We start from the raw sequence: 19,657 nt of genomic DNA, 5'->3' as shown, positions 1-19,657 counted from the left end.
TTAAAGCACGGCACACATATAGGAAGTTGCACAAATGATGTGTCCGACTGCTGAATTTTCCCAAAGTGAAGAATAAGTAGGTACTACTCAGATTAAAATATAGAAAGTATCAGCACCAATAGATGTTGTCCTTGTGCCCACTCTTCGGCTCTAGTTTCTCTTAACCCAAGATTGTCACTATCCTGACTTCTAACATCCCATCTTCCCAGTTTATGTTGTTCCTATAAATGGAATCATACACTGCCTACTCTTTTGTAATTGCTTCTTTTGCTCAGCAGTATGTTTGTTAGGCTCATCTGTTTTTCACAAATTGAAGTAGTTCATTTTCACTGCTATATGAAATGAAGTGAAGTGAAAGTCACTCAGTCGTGTCTGACTCTTTGTGACCCAATGGATCATACAGTCCATGGGATTCTCCAGGTCAGAATTCTGGAGTGGGCAGCCTTTCCCTTCTCCAGGAGATCTTCCCAACCCAGGGATTGAACCCAGGTCTCCCACATTGCAGGCAGATTCTTAACCAGCTGAGCCACAAGGGAAGCCCTCACTGCTATTGCATTCCATTTTATGAATAGGACAGAATTTCTTTATCCATTATACTATTGATGGTTAGTTGAACTATTGAGAACAGCACTGCTATGAGTAATTTTTACACCTGATTTGCATGTATTTCTAATGAGTATGTACTTTAGAATGTTGATCATTGGATGTGCAATTGTTCAGCTTTAGTGGATACTCCCAACCAGTTTTTCATTGTTTATCCTAATTTAAACTCCCAGCTCATATGAGTATGGGACTTCCAGTTGTCCTTACCTTCTTGTCAACACTGAATATAATCATGTCTATCGTAGCCATTCTGGAATTTTATTTAAGTTATTGTAGTTAATTTGCATTTCCTTGAAGACCAGTGAGACTGAGCACCTTCTCCTATGCTAATTAGCCTTTTGAATCTACTTTTTGTTAAAAATGCCTGTTCAGATTTGCAGCTAGCTTTTCAGTTCAGTTATCTGTCATTGACTTAGAGTAGCTTTTCACTTCTTTATTATGGATAAGTTCTGTAATTATCTTCTCTCACTTGGCTGAACAATTTTCATTTTGATAGCATATTTTCATAAACAAAATTTCCATTTTTATATAAATGCATAAAGATATTTATTGGTGGTTACTGCTTTTATTTGACCCTGTTTGAGGAATCTGCTGTGCTGAGGTCATAACTTCTGTATTATTCTGATGGATGACAGAACCAATTCCTTTGTAGCCCATACATAGTTTGAGTAATTAGAGGCACTTGCTTGCAGAGGAGCCTGGTGGGTTACAATCCATGGGGTAGCAAAGAATCAGACACGACTTAGTGACATTAGGATGTATGGAGCAGTCACTTCAGGCACTTCTGGCAAGTAGACTTTTATCACTGGTTTCCAAAAGAAAACCATGATGTCTTTTATTTATGGAATTATTTTATTTATAAATACTAATGTGATCTTATTATTGGCCACCTATAACTCTAGAAAGCAGGTGTTACTGTTATTCATTTTACAAATGAGGAAACTAAGGCTTGACTGAGTGATGTTAATTTCCCAAAGAGTAGAGTTAATCAGTGGTAGAAGTCCAGTCTGTCTGATTCCAAAGCCAAATGCTCATTTAGGTTCCCTATGTGCAGGGAACTTTTATGGTCTTGCTCATCACTGTATCATCAGCACATGTTGGTATTTAATAAACTTTCTTTTTAATTATTGAAGAGGTGGAGATTTTTATTCATTTTGCTGAGATAGAGGCACATTTGAAAATTCATTTCTGTGTTGCAGATAAAGGAAGACCTAGATCTAAAAAAATAACAGAAAGTGGAAGAGGGAAACGATATTCATACAAATTACCTCAAGAATACAACATAGAGACTGTAGTGGTTGCAGACCCAGCAATGGTTTCCTATCATGGAGCAGATGCAGCCAGGAGATTCATTCTAACCATCTTAAATATGGTAGGCAAACTTTAAAGTGCGCTTGGAATTTTTTCAAGAAAACTCTAAGGAAGAAATGTGTGAGTATAATGAAGTTCTTTAAAAATTAACTCATTACTATTCCTTTCTTTTATTGACAGAAAAAATAGGTGTATCAAATTGATCCATCTCAAGAGAGATATCAAATTATAATTTATACCTTCTAGTAATAAATCCTTATTGTTAATTTGATGTGGCAAAACTCTTTTTCTACTATTCTTTTATCTCTTTTCTTGTGCCCTTCTTTTCCTTCTTTTTTTTATAAAAGGCCATTTGTTGAAATAGCAGAAATGTTTTATTTGTTTATATGTATGGCCCCACCCAAAGTACTGTAGATTATGAGGTGGAACAAAAATGGAGGTTGGTGATCCACTGAGCTCTTATGTAGGTATGTAAAATTGCATGTCGGATATAATACTAGTTGATGAGTAAGATGTAGTAGCTAAGAGCTGAATCACAGGTAGCTGACTTTGGTTGATAGCTTTTGGACCACAGAAATCTAACTTGTACCTGGGATCTGAATCCTTGTACCTACTGCCTGAATCCTTTGACTTAACTATATACCCTGTTGAGTAAACTTCCTTCAAAGCAGGATGGGAAGGTTTTCATGGAGAGTGTTTCTTAGGAGAGAATAAACATAAATGAAAGCCAATGGCAGATGCCCATGTATAATTTGAGTTGCCATATAAGGCAAGATAAGAACCACTAGTACAAGGATAACTACTTAGCTACTGAACAACCACTTCACCAGCATTTTGTAAAGGGTAGACAGGCATAACCTACCAACTTCAGTCTCTTTTCAATAGTACTTCCTTGGAAAGTGTGGGTTTAGTATGCCAGTTTTAATTTTCTATAATAAATAGTCAATGTTACCAAAAAAAAAAATCAAGGTACCGCATAAAAAATTTGCCTTGCTTTCGAGCATTGTTACATATACCATGTTTTGGAAATACCAGTTATGATGGTAACCTGAAACCGTTACGCAACAATAGCATGTCTTCATGGGCAGCATTGAAGGGGAGGAGCTTTGAAAATCCTGTTCCTGTTTGGCAGTTGTCCTGGGGAGAGTAAAAACTGTAAAGGATAAATTGGGAGGTGGCATAAAGCAGGCTGTTTGGGACATTTTCTCAGAAGAAAGGACACTGGCATTTTGTGATCTTAAGAAAATTTCTAGAATTTAGTTACTAAAATTCTTCTCTTCACTATTTTGGAAAGTCCAACTTTCCCTCTGCCCACCACTGAAATGCTTAGATTATCGATTGCAGTAAGTATATTATCAGAATGCTAGGTCTAAATTTCTTGGTGTCTAAAGTGAATTAGCTATTGCTTATTAAGCTAATTTTAAAGTAATTAAAAAAATTTTTTTGAAATATATAAAATTGCTCAACTGAATTGAGACTTCTCCCAGGTCTGGGCTTTAAGAAAAATTAAGATGTCTTTCAGTTTTATTTTAGGATTTTTATTTTTATTTGCTTTTAGGTTTTTAACCTTTTCCAACACAAGAGTCTTGGTGTGCAGGTCAATCTTCGTGTGATAAAGCTTATTCTGCTCCATGAAACTCCAGTAAGAAAGTCTTGAGTTTTTTGTTCAATTTAGTGGGTGAGAAGTTGTATTCAGGTACTTTTAAGTAAAGGGAATGTTAGGGATTTACTTTTTATTGACTTAAAATCCAGAAATATCCACTGAGTCACTTGAAATGTACATAAAACAGGCCCTTAGTTTTAGTTAATACCTCAATTATATTCCAAAAATGGAATGTTCTAAGTTTCCAAGGATCCTGACAACAAACCTTAGCTTTGCAAAATGCAATTTTTAAAAGTCATTTTTAATGACAGTTTTATTTTCTTATTTAAACATGTGCTTTATCTGTAGTTCAATTTAAATACTGTTTTGTGGCATCATTTTAACATACTGCTTAGCTTTGTAAAACCTTTGTTAAAATTGTAGAAATAATGAGTGATTTAAGTCTAAAAGTTCCACATTCTTAATATTCCATTGCAACTCTCTTCTTTTTCAGAATAGCATTAAACAGGTTTTGTAATTATTGTACCTTCACAAAGTTTTAAGATTTTTTAGCTCAGGAAAAATTAATCCTGAATGTCTTCCAGGTTCTAATTAATGTTATGGTCAGCAGTCTGCTCTAGTAATTCAAGAAGTCCCCTTGGTTTTTAGTTTTCTGTATATCTGGGAATAATTTGCCTTGAAGTGAAATCTCTTCTTTTGCAGGCAGATCTGTATATTGGGCATCATGGAGAGAAAATGCTGGAGAGTTTTTGTAAGTGGCAGCATGAAGAATTTGGCAAAAAGAATGATATACATTTAGAGATGTCAACAAGCTGGGGAGAGGACATGACCTCAGTGGATGCAGCTATACTTATAACAAGGTGAGTTTTTTAAAGCCAGTTAAATGACATTCTTAATTTGATGGCCATGCTGTTAATCCTATTAATCCCTTCATAGAATGCTTTTATTCCAGATTTTGTGTTCCAAAAACTTTTGGCATAGTGCTGTTAGTCATTTCCCTCAATTCATAATAACAGATTTCTGAACAGCCACATATTGGCTGGCATATTGACTAAACATTTGGTTAATTAATATAAAAAAAGTTACCCTCAATTTTTGATGCAACGACATAGCCATTGATGATGATAAATGAGAGCACTGATGAATTTTGGTAGAATTTTGAAGTCATTAACCTACATGGTATGTTTTTCAGTCATCATCATGTAAAGTGCCCAGTATGTTAAACTGAACAATTTCTGGTTCCAAGAAAAAATTTTAATTAAGTCTCTAGCTAGTTAATTTTGAGCTGCATTTGTATTTCAACATTGAGTATAAATATAAGGTGAAACAATGAAGAACAATTAATTCTCTATGAACATTCTTTATAAACTTACAAACTTAAATATAAGCTTATTTTGCTTAGAGCTTGTAATTAATGGTAGCTCATTGTTAACTAGCAATTTAATTTTTTATCAATGTTGATATTTCACATCACAGAATACACAGTGACATTTAAACATGATTTTCTATAATGAGTCTGTTGAATTCATAATGGCTTTTTATTGCTGAATTGTATAAAAACTATTCTACTTATAAATAATTCATAAAGATGAAAACAATCTCTATATAAGAACACAACTAGACTTCCATTTCCAGCTATGTAGGTGTACCTGATACTAGACCTAAAATTGAAAAACATTTATGAGGCAACTGCTTTCAGTTATTGAAGAAATAGCAGTGCAGTCTCTGAAGGGAGGAACATTTACTAAGTGAGCCCCACAGCCAGCCCAGCTTTTGCCTTGGGACAATTTTTTGAATGGAACAGCAAGCTGGGAACTAAGCAGAGCACAGTGCTCCCGCTGAAAGCACCGGAGACGAGGATGCTTTGCAAGCAGAGCTGCCAGGTTCTTGTGCAGATCATCTGTGAGGGCTTTGCACAGACTGGTCTAACTACACATAGAAACTACCCAACATTTATCAGGGTGCTGTTGCTATGGAGTTAAGGTTCTAGGAATTTAGCATATTTGGGTCATGGGAGTAAAGCAACCTTGCTAATACCTTATTTTTACTCCTGGCATTTATCTGAGAAAACAGAGGCACCATTAAGAGGCTTCCTTAACAGGCACCATGATCCAGAGAAATGCCCTCTCTTGACCCTCTCTTAACAAAGCCTGAAACCAAGCCCAGTTTGGAGGTTGAATCCCACCAGTTTATGAAGGCTTGGGAATCATCTTGAGCTTTTGGTGTATCCTCCCTACCAAAGAATAAACTCAAACCTACCTACATTCAGAGTGACCAGTAAGTAAAAAAGACAAAACATTCTTCAGAGGAATATAACTGAATCTTGAATCTCTATAATATATCATCTACAATGTCTGGAATATAATGAAAATTAGTCAAGCAAAGAAACATGAAAATGTGACCCACGGTCAAAGAAAAATTATCAATAGAAACTGACCCTGAGATTGCTTAGATGTTGGATTTACCAAATACTACTGTCATTGGAATCTCAGAAGAGAGTGAGAATGGGTAAGAAAATTATTTGAAGATGTAATGTCAAAAGTTTTTCACAGATTCCATAAAAATCCACAACTTAGAGACCAAGGCGTATCATAGGAAAATTGGTGAGAACCAAAGATAGAGAAACAAAATGTTGAATTGGCTAGAGAAAAGGGATGCATTACAATGGCAGAGACAACATTAAGATCAATAACTGACTTCCTGTCAGAAAGAAAAGATCCCTGAAACAATGAAATGATATCACTAATGTACTGACCGAAAAAACCCTATCAACAAAAATTCTTAATGAATTCATAAGGATACTTTCTTAATCTGTGAAAGTGTGTCTGCATCTACTTACGCATACAAAATCTGTAGCTGATAAGGCTGGAAGCCAGGCGAGCGGTGTCCTCTCAGCTCACCTGTAGAGTGTTGTGCTGACAGTTATAAGGAAGGGGAAGGAAAGGTGTAAGTATTGGGAAGAAAAGTTAAGATCTGTCTCTACACAGATGACATGACTTAGTACAAAGAAAATTTTAAGAAATCTAGTGGGAATATTGCTAGAATTTACAACTGAAATTTACAGGGCTATAGCATATAAAGTCAAATTAGAAGAATTATATTTATATATGGAGGAAGTGAACAGGTGGGAAGATTTTAAAGTAACTTCCAAAGCCATAAAACACTGAGAATAATTTAAGAAAATGAAATGATATCTACATAGCCCTGCTGAGAAAAATTACAGATATAAATAAAGGCTTATTTATTGGAAGACAAAGTATTATCAAGATGTCTATTTTCCCTAAATTGACTTAAGGAGTGACTATAATCCCAATGAAAATCACTGCAGGTTTTCCATTTGGTTTTCTTTGGTTTTAAAAATTACAATCTGATTCCAATATTTATTTGGGAAAGAAAAGGACCTAGAAGAGTTAAGTGGTTTTGTAAAAGAGGAACAAATTGGGTGGACTTATATTTTCTGATTTCAAAACTTATTATAAAGGTTTGGTAGTCAAAACAGTATAGCTATGACAGAACATTAGCCATACAAATCAGTGAAACAGAATAGAGAGTCTGGAAATACACTCAAGTACATATGGTTAACTGATGTTCAGTAAAACCATTAGCATAATTCAGTGATAAAAAGATAGTCTGTTTACCATATGGTTCCAGAACACCTGGATACCCATTTGAAAAAAATAAACCTCAACCCTGTTTAACACCTTGTGTGATGTTAATTCGTAATGGATCATAGAAATCTACAACTAGAAGACTTTTATTAAAAACAAAATCTTCATGACCATGAGAGGACAGTAATTTCCTAGATAGGATACAAAAAAGCAGTCAATAAAAATTATTAATCATTTGGGCTTCTTGAAAATTAAAACCACATCATATCCAAAAATATTGATATGTAAATGAAAAGATTCAGTTCAGTTCACTTGCTCAGTCGTGTCCGACTCTTTGCAACCCCATGAACCACAGCATGCCAGGCCTCCCTGTCCATCACCGACTCCTAGAGTCCACCCAAAGCCACGTCTATTGAGTCGGTGATGCCATTCAACCGTCTCATCCTCTGTCGTCCCCTTCTCCTCCTGCCCTCAATCTTTCCCAGCATCAGGGTCTTTTTCAGTGAGTCAGCTCTTCGCATCAGGTGGCAAAGTATTGGAGTTTCAGCTTCAGCATAAATCCTACCAATGAACACCCAGGACTGATCTCCTTTAGGATGGACTGGGTGGATCTCCTTGCCGTCCAAGGGACTCTCAAGAGTCTTCTCCAACACCACAGTTCAAAAGCAACAATTCTTTGGCACTCAGCTTTCTTTATAGTCCAACTCTCACATCCATACATGGCCACTGGAAAAACCATGGCCTTGACTAGACGGACCTTTGTTGACAAAAGTAATGTCTCTCCTTTTTAATATGCTGTCTAGTTTGGTCATAACTTTCCTTTCAAGGAGTAAGCGTCTTTTAATTTCATGGCTGCAGTCACCATCTGCAGTGATTTTGGAGCCCAGAAAAATAAAGTCAGCCACTGTTTCCACCATTTCCCCATCTATTTGCCATGAAGAGATAGGACCAGATGCCATTATCTTAATTTTCTGAATGTTGAGCTTTAAACCAACTTTTTCACTCTCCTCTTTCACTTTAATCAAGAGGCTCTTTAGTTCTTCGCTTTTTGCCATAAGGTTGGTGTCATCTGCATATCTGAGGTTATTGATATTTCTCCCAGCAATCTTGATTCCAGCTTGTGCTTCCTCCAGCCCAACGTTTCTCATGATGTAATCTGCATATAAGTTAAATAAGCAGGGTGACAATATACAGCCTTGACGTACTCCTTTTCCTATTTGGAACCAGTCTGTTGTTCCATGTCCAGTTCTAACTGTTGCTTCCTGACCTGCATACAGGTTTCTCAAGAGGCAGGTCAGGTGGTCTGGTATTCCCATCTCTTTCAGAATTTTCCACAGTTTATTGTGATCCACACAATCATAGGCTTTGGCATAGTCAGTAAAACAGAAATAGATGTTTTTCTGGAACTCTCTTGCTTTTTCAATGATCCAGCAGATGTTGACAATTTGATCTCTGGTTCTTCTGCCTTTTCTAAAACTAGCTTGAACATCTGGAAGTTCATGGTTCACATACGGTAGTTTGAGCATTCTTTGGCATTGCCTTTCTTTGGGATTGGAATGAAAACTGACCTTTTCCAGTTCTGTGGCCACTGCTGAGTTTTCCAAATTTGCTGGCATATTGAGTGCAGCAGTTTCACATCATCATCTTCCAGGATTTGAAATAGCTCAACTGGAATTCCATCACCTCCACTAACTTTGTTCATAGTGATGCTTCCTAAGGCCCACTTGACTTCACATTCCAGGATATCTGGTTCTAGGTGAGTGATCACACCATCATGATTATCTGGGTCGTGAAGATCTTTTTTGCACAGTTGTTCTGTGTATTCTTGCCACCTCTTCTTAATATCTTCTGCTTCTGTAAGGTCCCTACCATTTCTGTCCTCTATTGAGCCCATCTTTGTATGAAATGTTCCCTTGGTATCTCTAATTATCCTGAGGAGATCTCTAGTCTTTCCCATTCTATTGTTTTCCTCTATTTCTTTGCATTGATCACTGAGGAAGGCTTTCTTATCTCTCCTTGCTGTTCTTTTGAACTCTGCATTCAAATGGGTATATCTTTCCTTTTCTCCTTTGCTTTTCACTTCCCTTCTTTTCACATCTATTTGTAAGGCCTCCTCAGACAGCCATTTTGCTTTTTTGCATTTCTTTTTCTTGGGGATGGTCTTGATTCCTGTCTCCTGTACAGTGTCATGAACCTCCATCCATAGTTCATCAGGCACTCTGTCTGTCAGATCTAGTCCCTTAAATCTATTTCTCACTTCCACTGTATAGTCATAAGGGATTTGATTTAGGTCATACTGAATGGTCTAGTGGTTTTCTCCACTTTCTTCAATTTCAGTCTGAATTTGCCAATAAGGAATTCATGATCTGAGCCACAGTCAGCTCCCAGTCTTGTTTTTGCTGGCTGTATAGAGCTTCTCCATCTTTGGCTGCAAAGATTATAATCAATCTGATTTCGGTGTTGACCATCTGATGATGTCCATGTGTAGAGTCTTCTCTTGTGTTGTTGGAACAGGGTGTTTGCTATGATCAGTGCCTTCTCTTGGCAGAACTCTGTTAGCCTTTGTCCTGCTTCATTCTGTATTCCAAGGCCAAATTTGCCTGTTACTCCAGGTGTTTCTTGACTTCCTACTTTTTCATTCTAGTCTGCTATAATGAAAAGGACATCTTTTTTGGGTGTTAGTTCTACAAGGTCTTGTAGGTCTTCATAGAACTGTTCAACTTCAGCTTCTTCAGCATTACTGGTAGGAGCATAGACTTGGATTACTGTGATATTGCATGGTTTGCCTTGGAAACAAACAGAGATCCTTCTGTGCAATAGACATATTTAATGGATAATTTGTATCTATAATTACATGTGTATTTATGGATATACATATATGATATATAAATATATAGAACTTTAAGACTATAGAACTTTAAGAAAGATAATCAAAGAAATATGACCTGTGTTTACCCAGACAGTAGCTGGTAATCTTGGAGTTGACCATTTGACCTCTATTAATCTCATTACAATGAGGCTAATAGTGCAGAGAGAAGAATATAAGACATCTTCTATAACATCTAACATAAAGTGAACCATTCAATAGTTTTCCAAATATAAATAATTGTATAAAATCCAGTGCAAACTTTTATTAATGTAGAAGATATACTGTCAGAAATACTTTTGTTCTAATATTATATAATGTTTTTAATTGATAGTTGGTCAGCCCATGGTTATTATTGCATTCCTCATTATCCTAGACACAGTTAGGAATCATTTGCTGTGGCTGACGGTATTGTCGAGTGACAGAACAGTTTTATGGGATTAGAGTGATATGTTAGATATTACCAATGTAATTTTCTGAACATGTTACAGTTTAAATTTGAATGAGAAAATAATGTGTAATTCCTGACACCTAGGAATTCTGAAACAATTATCAGTTCCTTTTTCTTCTTTTGGCTGTTTATATCTAGTGAAAGTTTATTTAATAATTTACACTTTACATTTCTCTAGGATGAGCCTGCCTTGCCTTCAAATTTTAGAATTCAATGAAATACTGAAACATATAGTGTTTTATATGTTTGAAAGACTATAAATCTACCATATATTCTAAAACTATTGGATTTTTACTACATGATTTATTATTTATTTAAATTTAATTTTCATTTTATATTAGAGTATAGTTGATTTACAATATTGTGTTAGTTTCAGGTGTATGCTTTGCTGTTCTTTTCAGCAAAGTGATTCATTTATACGTATCCATATATCTATTGTTTTTCAGATTTTGTTCCTATGTAGGTTTACAGAGTATTAAGTAGAATTTCCTGTGCTATGCAATAGGTCTTTGTTGATCATTTTATGTGTAATAGTATGGATATGTTAATTCCAACCTGCTAATTTATCCCCCTCCACCTTTCTTCTTTGGTAATGATAAGTTTGTTTTTGAAGTCTGTAAGTCTCTTTTTGTTTTGTAAGTTCATTTGTATCCTTTTTTTAGGTTCCACATATAATTGATATGATACAATATTTGTCTTTCATTGTCTGACTTACTTCACTCTCTCTGTCAGTCTCTAGGTCCATCTGTGTCTCTGCAAATGGCAGAGTTTCATTCCTTTTTATGGCTGAGTAACATTCCATTGTTATATTCCATAATATTCCAGTAATATTCCATAATATTCCATTGTAATATTCCAAATGTATTCCAAATATATATATCACATCTCTTTTTATCCATTCCTCTGTTGATGGACATTTAGGTTGCTTCCATATCCTGGCTGTTGTAAATAGTGCTACAGTGAACACTGGAGTGAATGTATCTTTTTGAATTATACTTTTCTCTGGGTATATATCCAGGAGTATGATTGGTAAGTCATACTGTATCTCTCTTTTTAGTTTTTTAAGGACCCTCCATACTGTTTTCCACAATGGCTGTATCAATTTACATTCTCACCAGTGGTGTAAGAGGGTTCCATTTCCTCCACACCCTCTTGAACATTTTGTTGTCTGTAGACTTTTTGATGGTGGCCATTCTTACTAGTTTGAGGAGGTACCTCATTGTAATTTTGATTTGCATTTCTCTACCAGCTAGTGAGGTTCAGCATCTTTTTGTGTGCTTTCTGGCTGTCTGTGTATGGGTTTTTTGGATAAATGTCTATTTAGATCTTTTGCCCATCTTTTTTTTTTGAGCTTCATGAGCTATTTGCACATTTTGGAAATTAATCTCTTGTCAGTCACATTGTTGTAACTATTTTCTCCCATTCTGAGGGTTGTCTTTTTGTTTTGTTTATGGTTTCCTTTGCTGTGCAAACATTTTTATGTTTATTTAGATCCTATTTGTTTATGTTTGTTTTTATTTTCATTACCCTAGGAGGTAGATCCAGAAAGATCTTGCAGCAATAGATGCCAAAGAGTGTTCTGCCTATGTGTTCCTCTAAGAATTATATATTATCCTGTCTTATGTTTAGGTTTTTAATCCACTATGAAATTTATTTTTATGTATGGTATTAGAGAGTGTTCTAATTTCATTCTTTTACATGTAGCTGTCCAGTTTTACCAGCATCACTTAATGAATAAACTGTATTTTCTCCATTGTATATTCTTGCCTCCTTTGTTGTAGATTAATTGACCTAGGTGTGAAAGTTTGTTTTGGGGCTTTATTGATCTATATATCTGTCTTTGTGAGGGACCATACTGTTTTGATGACTGTAGCTTTGTAGTATAGTCTACAGTGAGGGAGCCTGATTGCTCCAGCTCTGTGTTTTCTTTCTCAAGATTGCTTTGGCTATTCAGGATCTTTTATGTTTTGATACAAATTTGAAGATTTTTGTTGTCCTAGATCTGCCAAAAAAAAAATGCCTTTTGTAATTTGATAGGAATTACATTGAAACTGTAGCTTACCTTGGGTAGTATAATCATTTTGATAATATTGATACTGCTAATCTAGAAACATGGTATATCTTTCTGTTGGTCATCTTGTATTTCTTTCATCAATATCTTAGAGTTTTCTGAGTACATGTCTTTTGTCTCTCTAGGTAGGTTTATTCCTAAGTATTTTATTCTTTTTTGATATGATGGTAAATAGGATAATTTATCTATTAAATCCTTAATTTCTCTTTCTGACCTTTCATTGTTAGTGTCCTTTCATTGTTAGTGTATAGAAATGCAACAGATTTCTATGTATTAAGCTAACAAGAAGCTAACACACTCGTATTTGGTCTGTATCATTTGGAAGGAGGAACAGACATACTGTTTTATTGCATAGTTGTATCTTAACTTATGTGACTACTCTATATTTTTATAGCTTTCTGAATTTTCACATTTAGAGAAAAATGTATTAACATCTTTATCTATATATGATTGTAAACAAGTACTAGTATTTGTTTAGAATAATTACAGAATACTTGCTCTTGTGTTTAGAAATATAATCTTTTTCATTGTTGTCAAAGTGAAATTGAAAGTGAAAGTTACTCAGTTGTGTCCAACTCTTTGTGACCCCATGGAATGTACAGTCCGTGGAATTCTCTAGGCAAGAATACTGGAAGGGGTAGCCATTCCCTTCTCCAGGGGAATCTTCTCAACCCAGGGATCGAACCCAGGTCTCCTGCATTGCAGGAGGATTCTTTACCAGCTGAGCCACCAGGGAAGCCCTAGAACACTGGAGTGGTTAAGTCTATCCCTTTTCCAGGGGATCTTCCTGACCCCGGAATTGAACCGAGTTCTCCTGAACTGCAGGCGGATTCTTTACCAGCTGAGCTACTAGCAAAGCCCATTTTCATTATTGTCAAATTTTGCTCATAAAATGCAATTGAACTACTTGCTTGCACATAGGTTAGTATAACATATTAAAAGAATGAACCAAAAGTAGTCATATCTGGGATTTGTGAGAATATTCTAGATAATATTCTACAGTAATATTTGTATTTTTTTAAAATTTTTAATTGCAGGATAATTGTTTTACAATATTTTATTGGTTTCTGCTGTGTATCAACATGAATCAGACATAGGTATACATATGCCCCCTCCCTCTTGAATCTTCCTTCCACCTCCCACCCAATTCCAACCCTGTTCATTGTCACAGAGTTCCTAATTTGAACTCCCTGCATCTTACAGTGAATTTCCATTGGCTTTCTGTTTTTACATTATATTTATTTACATTATATTACATAATTACATAATATGTAATATTACATATATGTAATACATTACATAATATTTACATTATATTACATGCTATTCTCTCAATTCGCCCCACCATCTTCTTCCCCAGCTGTGTCCACAAGTCTCTTCTCTGTGTCTGCATCTCCATTGTTGCCCTGCTCATCAGTACTATCTTTCTAGATTCCATATACACGTGTTAGTATACAATATTTGTTTTTCTTCTTCTGACTTATTTCACTCTGTGTAACAACCCTAGGTTTATCCTGCTCATTAGGACTGAAAACCTGTGTTTTATAATCTCAGTTTGCTGGCTCAAGTCAGTTGTAAAATTATTTGTCCTCAGATTTTCAAATCTTGAACTACTACCAAAGGACTAAATATGTACTCTGTATGCCCAAACTATGGTTTTTAAAGATAAGACAAAGTAAAGGATTATTCTTTCTAATGTATCATTTAGTTATGGATAGAAAACTAAAGCTTCACTTGCTAAAAAGGATTTCTACTCAAAACCTGATGGAAAAACTTCTTTGGGAGACAAAAATTTGCTATAGTTTTGCTAAGCCATTTCATGTTTTCTGGAAAAAAATATTTCTGTGCACTTCCTAAACCCTCTAGCAGAAATGTTGATTCACTTTTGTGCCCCCTAGGGCCTAGAATAGGGCTTGGTAGATTGCTTCTGTTTTTTTGGCAAGAGGCAGGTATAAAAATCTAGTTGAAAATAGAAAAATAAACCAAAACCTCAAAGGATACATGCATATAACATATTGATAGATACTGATGTAATTTTGCCTTTACTTTCCTGTGGGGCTAAAGTTATTTGGAGGATTGCTTTTCTCTGTATTATTGCTTCCAGTGCCCTGAAAAAGTGAAGTGAAAGTGAAAAGTCTCTCAGTTGTGTCTGATTCTTTGTGACCCCATGGACTGTAGTCCATGGAATTCTCCAGGCCAGAATACTGGAGTGGGTAGCCTTACCCTTCTCCAGGGGATCTTCCCAACCCAGGGATAGAACTCAGGTCTCCCACATTGCAGGTGGATTCTTTACCAGCTGAGCCACAAGGGAAGCCCTCCAGTGCCCTAGTGGTAAAAATTAGCCCAATGAAGGAAAGGTTTATCTCTCTGAGTGACCTTCCACCATTGATTGGGAAAGTCTAAATGAATGGTTTGAGTTAATGAGGAAGAAAAAAAAAATCTCTTTTTAGTAGGTATAATCATACAGATGATCAGATCTTTAGCTTTTTAAAGAAAGAAGGAAAGTGAAGTTGCTCAGTCGTGTCCGACTCTTTGAGACCCCATGGACTGTTGCCTACCAGGTTCCTCCATCCATGGGCTTCTCCAGGCAAGAATACTGGAGTGGGTTGCCATTTCCTTCTCCAGGGGATCTTCCTGACCCAGAGATCAAACCCGGGTCTCCCACATTGCAGACAGATGCTTTACCCTCTGAGCCACCAGGGAAGCGAAGTTATAAAAAATAAGGTAAATTTTTTAATCTCTGTGGATTCCATGGTTTTATCCATATTTTACAAACTGAATTCATGAACAGCCTAGTATCTTGCAAATGCTTATCTTAGGTCATCATTAAATGTTGTATGTTTTCTGAGCACATTAACAGGAAGAGATAATAGCTCAGTTATTAATTTTGGTTTCAACTCAAGTGAATAATGTATGTATCAGTCCAAACCTATCTGCAGTCATTTATTTGTTAAATTGTTCTGTGTGACACAATGAAGTAAATAGTTTAAAGCTGACCTAGTGCTATGGATTCATAGTAACAAAAACACAAAACACTTTATCCCAACTATCAATTCCATGATTTCTTAGTATAATGTTCACATTTCTCTTTGAAATTATAGAGAAGGGACAAGTCTGTATATCTTGAAAATACTCTTTAAATTAGAATTTAACTTTAATAATGATACTTTTGTTTTTCAGTATTTACTAAAATGCTTTTGGTACAATACCTCTGAAAGCTAGTTTCAAAATAATGCCATTGGCTAGTAAGATAGAAAAGGTAATAAAATAGAGGCATGGCAGAAATACATTAATTTCATACAAATCATAGAATAATTTTTGAATGAATCATTTATAGGTATATCCCAAGGCACTATAAAATTCTACAATGAGACTTATTCTCAGATGAATCTTCACTCTTGGAAATTAAAGGCTACATTTCATTTTTTTCAATATAAATCAGAACTTAAGCAGGATTTATTGGCCTTCCCAGTTGCCAAAGTCTAACACTATCATTTCCATAAACTTACATAATGAAACTCTGTGATGCAGACTTCAGGCACACAGAGCCAACATGAGCCAAAAATGAGAGAATTCGAATCCACTTGATCACAGGTCTAGGCAGCAAACAAATCTCTGCCCCCCTTACCCCTCACAATCTTTGAATATTATGAAATTGGGATTACATTATTTTGATCCTCTGAAAAGCAGTGTACAGTTGAAGAATTGAAGATTAAGAATTACAGTCTGATCTGAAGTTTTTAAAATGCTATTGATGATTTGTCTTTCACTGGTACTAAAAGGTATTTCCAGTGTTTTAGGATACAAGGCCTTGAATTTTTGGGGAAAAAAAAATGTGCTCTATTCATTTGTTTGCTAAGTGAACAGAAATTGGCTGTGTGATGGACTCTAAGTGCCCTTGACAATAAGCAGTGCATTTCTCATAGTTTTATCATGTTGTTTAGTTACAGATGAAGTCCCTTGTTTCACATTATGTAAATCAAAGTCATCTTGCAGCCTTATGCATTATGATATGATGTATTGTACATTTAGAAAAAGCACATAAAATATCTTTCCCCCTACATCTGAATATACTTTATGCTCCATGATTCTTGGCCCTAAGGTAAAGATTTGATTTCATGTGGTTCTTTAATTTTCTGAATTGCCATATTATTCAGCGTCATCTGTTTTGGGTGTTTCTCTCTCCATTTGTTTTCTGGCAAAGGCAGTTGCAAATAGGACTATCTCTTATTTATTACAATTCCCCAGGCTTCTTCCTCACCGATCTGAGGCCCTTTACACATTACAGAGGTAATTTTATATCATTTTCTTCTTTGCTTTCAGTGCAGAAACCTTTTTGAAATTTATCTTTTTATTTCTCTTACCAGGTGCTTGGCATGTGAGAAGCACATAATGAATCCTATTGCATAGGTTGTGCACTCCACAACAGTAGAGGGAGTCATTTACATTGTTGTGTATGTAAATGAACCATTAGAAGTAAGCAGTGCACGACCTGTACAACTAGGCATGGTGTCCTTGTGATAAATTTGATTTCTAGATCATCTGTGTCTGCTGTTTTACTTATTACAAGAATGTTAGCAGACCTTCTTCTTTCCTCTTCATCTATAATTATATTCAGTCTTTGGAGATGTTGTACCACCAGGAGGTATATTTTTCTATATCATTTGGTGTTGGTTTTGAGTCACAGAATCCAGTGTGGACCAAGTTGAACAAAAGAGGAGGTTCTTTTGGATTCTTTTTGATAAGTGGAGAAGACTCTGTGTAGTATTCGTAATTAAAGGAAGAACGAAAGAACCAAACATCCAGAAAAATGGTGAGGAGGAAAACTCTTGAAGTCTCTGCCTGAGTTTGAATGATCCAGGACCATTCACGTTCTCTTACTATACTGTCTACTTTAAATGCTCTGAAAAAGAGGTTTTGAGTTGGAGTGAGGGGGTGTCATGTGTGTAAATTCTGTTATTTAAAATCAGTGACCACTGTTTACAATAGCCCAGGACATGGAAGCAACCTAGATGTCCATCAGCAGACGAATGGGTAAGAAAGCTATGGTACATATACACAGTGGAATATTACTCAGCTATTAAAAAGAATGCATTTGAATCAGTTCTAATGAGGTGGATGAAAGTGGAGCCTATTATACAGAGTGATGTAAGTCAGAAAGAAAAACACCAATACAGTATATTAATGCATATATATGGAATTTAGAAAGATGGTAACGATGACCCTGTATGCGAGTCAGCAAAAGTGACAGATGTAAAGAATGGTCTTTTGGATTCCGTGGGAGAAGGTGAGGGTGGAATGATTTGAGAATATAGAATTGAAATATGTATATTACCATATGTGAAATAGATCGTCAGTCCAGCTTCGATACATGAGACAGGGTGCTCAGGGCTGGTGCACTGGGATGACCCAGAGGGATGGGATGGGAAGGGAGATGGGAGGGGTATTCAGGATGGGAAACACATGCATGTCAGTGTATGGCAAAAACCACTACAATATTGTAATGTAATTAACCTCCAATTAAATAAATTAATAAAAAAGATCTATGAACCAGAATATAAATAAATAAATAAAGTCAGTGACCAGAAAATATGACATATTTGAAGGTAGCTTCCTGATGAAATGGTGCTGGGGGTTGGGAATAGTTAAGATTAGGTACTTCAGTGGCTGTCAAAGAATGAAAGTTTTTCTTTTTTTAAAACCCTTTGGTTATAACTAACAGCAGTCTTGTTTTGCCCAGATTCTTAAGGTTTTCAGTTTTGTACCTTGACTATTGAAGGCAATGACATTCATTAGTTTAACTTGAAAGTTTAGGATAGGATAGCTTGAGTGGTTACATTTATGGGATAAAATTTGAGTGCATCTTCCCTCATTTTTCTAGAGTTGTTGTTTTAATTTTGGCATGTATTTTCAGAAAGATAATTTTTTTACTAAAATGGCATAAATTTTAAGACCCATCTGTGCTGATGGGCAATCTGATTTTTTGTTTCAATTAAATTTCTCTCTCTTTTTTTTTTTTTTTTTTTTGGCCATTTCCTTTCATTCAGTTGGGATAGAACATTTTTAAGCCATATGCAAATGTATTAATAGGATTATATATCTGTAGTATATAAAGGAAAAGATTTTGTGTAGAGTGAAGATTAAAGTATCAGGTGGTAAAGGCCAATTTTTAATTATCCATGGTGAATTAACTAGTTTATCAACAGGTTTATCAGAATAAAAACAATACCATTTGAGAGAAACATTAAAGTTTTTACAAATTAATGAAACATGTACTGTTTCTCTTGTTTAGAAATATATAATAAGCTGTAGACAGCATAATATAACACTGCTACTGCTGCTAAGTCGCTTCAATCATGTCCGACTCTGTGCGACCCCATGGACAGCAGTCTACCAGGCTCCTCCATCCACAGGATTCTCCAGGCAAGAATACTGGAGTGGGTTGCCATTTCCTTCTCCATGTAACACTACATTGCATATATTCCATTTTAGGGACGTTCTCACTTCCTTGCAGTCAGATGAGAGGTCTCTGCAGTAGGCTTTCTCTAGAGAAAAGATATCTGTGACTTGCATTATGAAAGCAGAGGCAGGAGAAAGCCTGGTCACTAAAGCAGATCAAATCCAAATATTGACAGCTGGAGTTAAGTAAGGACAGGAAGGGAGAAAAGGCAATGTGCAATGGGGCTTGAGTCTCCATCTTCCTTGTTGTTTTTGTCCAGTTGCTAATCATGTCCAACTCTTTGCGACCCCATGGACTTCAGCACGACAGGCTTCCCTGTCCTTTACTATCTCCTGGAGTTTGCTCAAACTCATGTCTATTAAGTCAGTGATGCCATCCAACCATCTCATCCTCTGTCACCCACTTCTCATCCTGCCCTCAGTCTTCCCTAGAACCAGGGTCTTTTCCAGTGAGTCAGCTCCTTGCATCAGATGGCCAAAGTATTGGAACTTCAGCTTTAGCATCAATCCTTCCAGTGAATATTCAGGGTTGATTTCCTTCAGGATTGACTGGTTTGATCTCCTTGCTGTCCACGGCACTCTTAAGAATCGTCTCTAGCACCACAATTTGAAAGCATCAGTTCCTCAGCACTCAGCCTTCTTTATTGTCCATACATTGCTACTGGAAAACCCATAGCTTTGACTA

General features: G+C 35.9%; 1 protein-coding gene across 1 annotated transcript in view; it reads left to right on the top strand.

Annotated features, from left to right (window-relative positions):
- ADAMTS19 (ADAM metallopeptidase with thrombospondin type 1 motif 19) overlaps positions 1-19,657 on the top strand; it is a 252,039-nt gene that overhangs the window by 61,881 nt on the left and 170,501 nt on the right. Inside the window, exons 4-6 of the mRNA XM_065934285.1 lie at positions 1,803-1,975; positions 3,473-3,556; positions 4,220-4,377. Coding sequence (XP_065790357.1) covers positions 1,803-1,975; positions 3,473-3,556; positions 4,220-4,377 — 415 coding nt within the window. The remainder of the gene's footprint in view (positions 1-1,802; positions 1,976-3,472; positions 3,557-4,219; positions 4,378-19,657) is intronic.

The sequence above is a fragment of the Muntiacus reevesi genome, chromosome 1 (genome assembly GCF_963930625.1).
Source record: "Muntiacus reevesi chromosome 1, mMunRee1.1, whole genome shotgun sequence".
Lineage (NCBI taxonomy): Eukaryota > Metazoa > Chordata > Mammalia > Artiodactyla > Cervidae > Muntiacus > Muntiacus reevesi.
The sequence above is the reverse complement of the archived record's forward strand: the minus strand, read 5'-3'. Positions and strand labels throughout refer to the sequence as shown.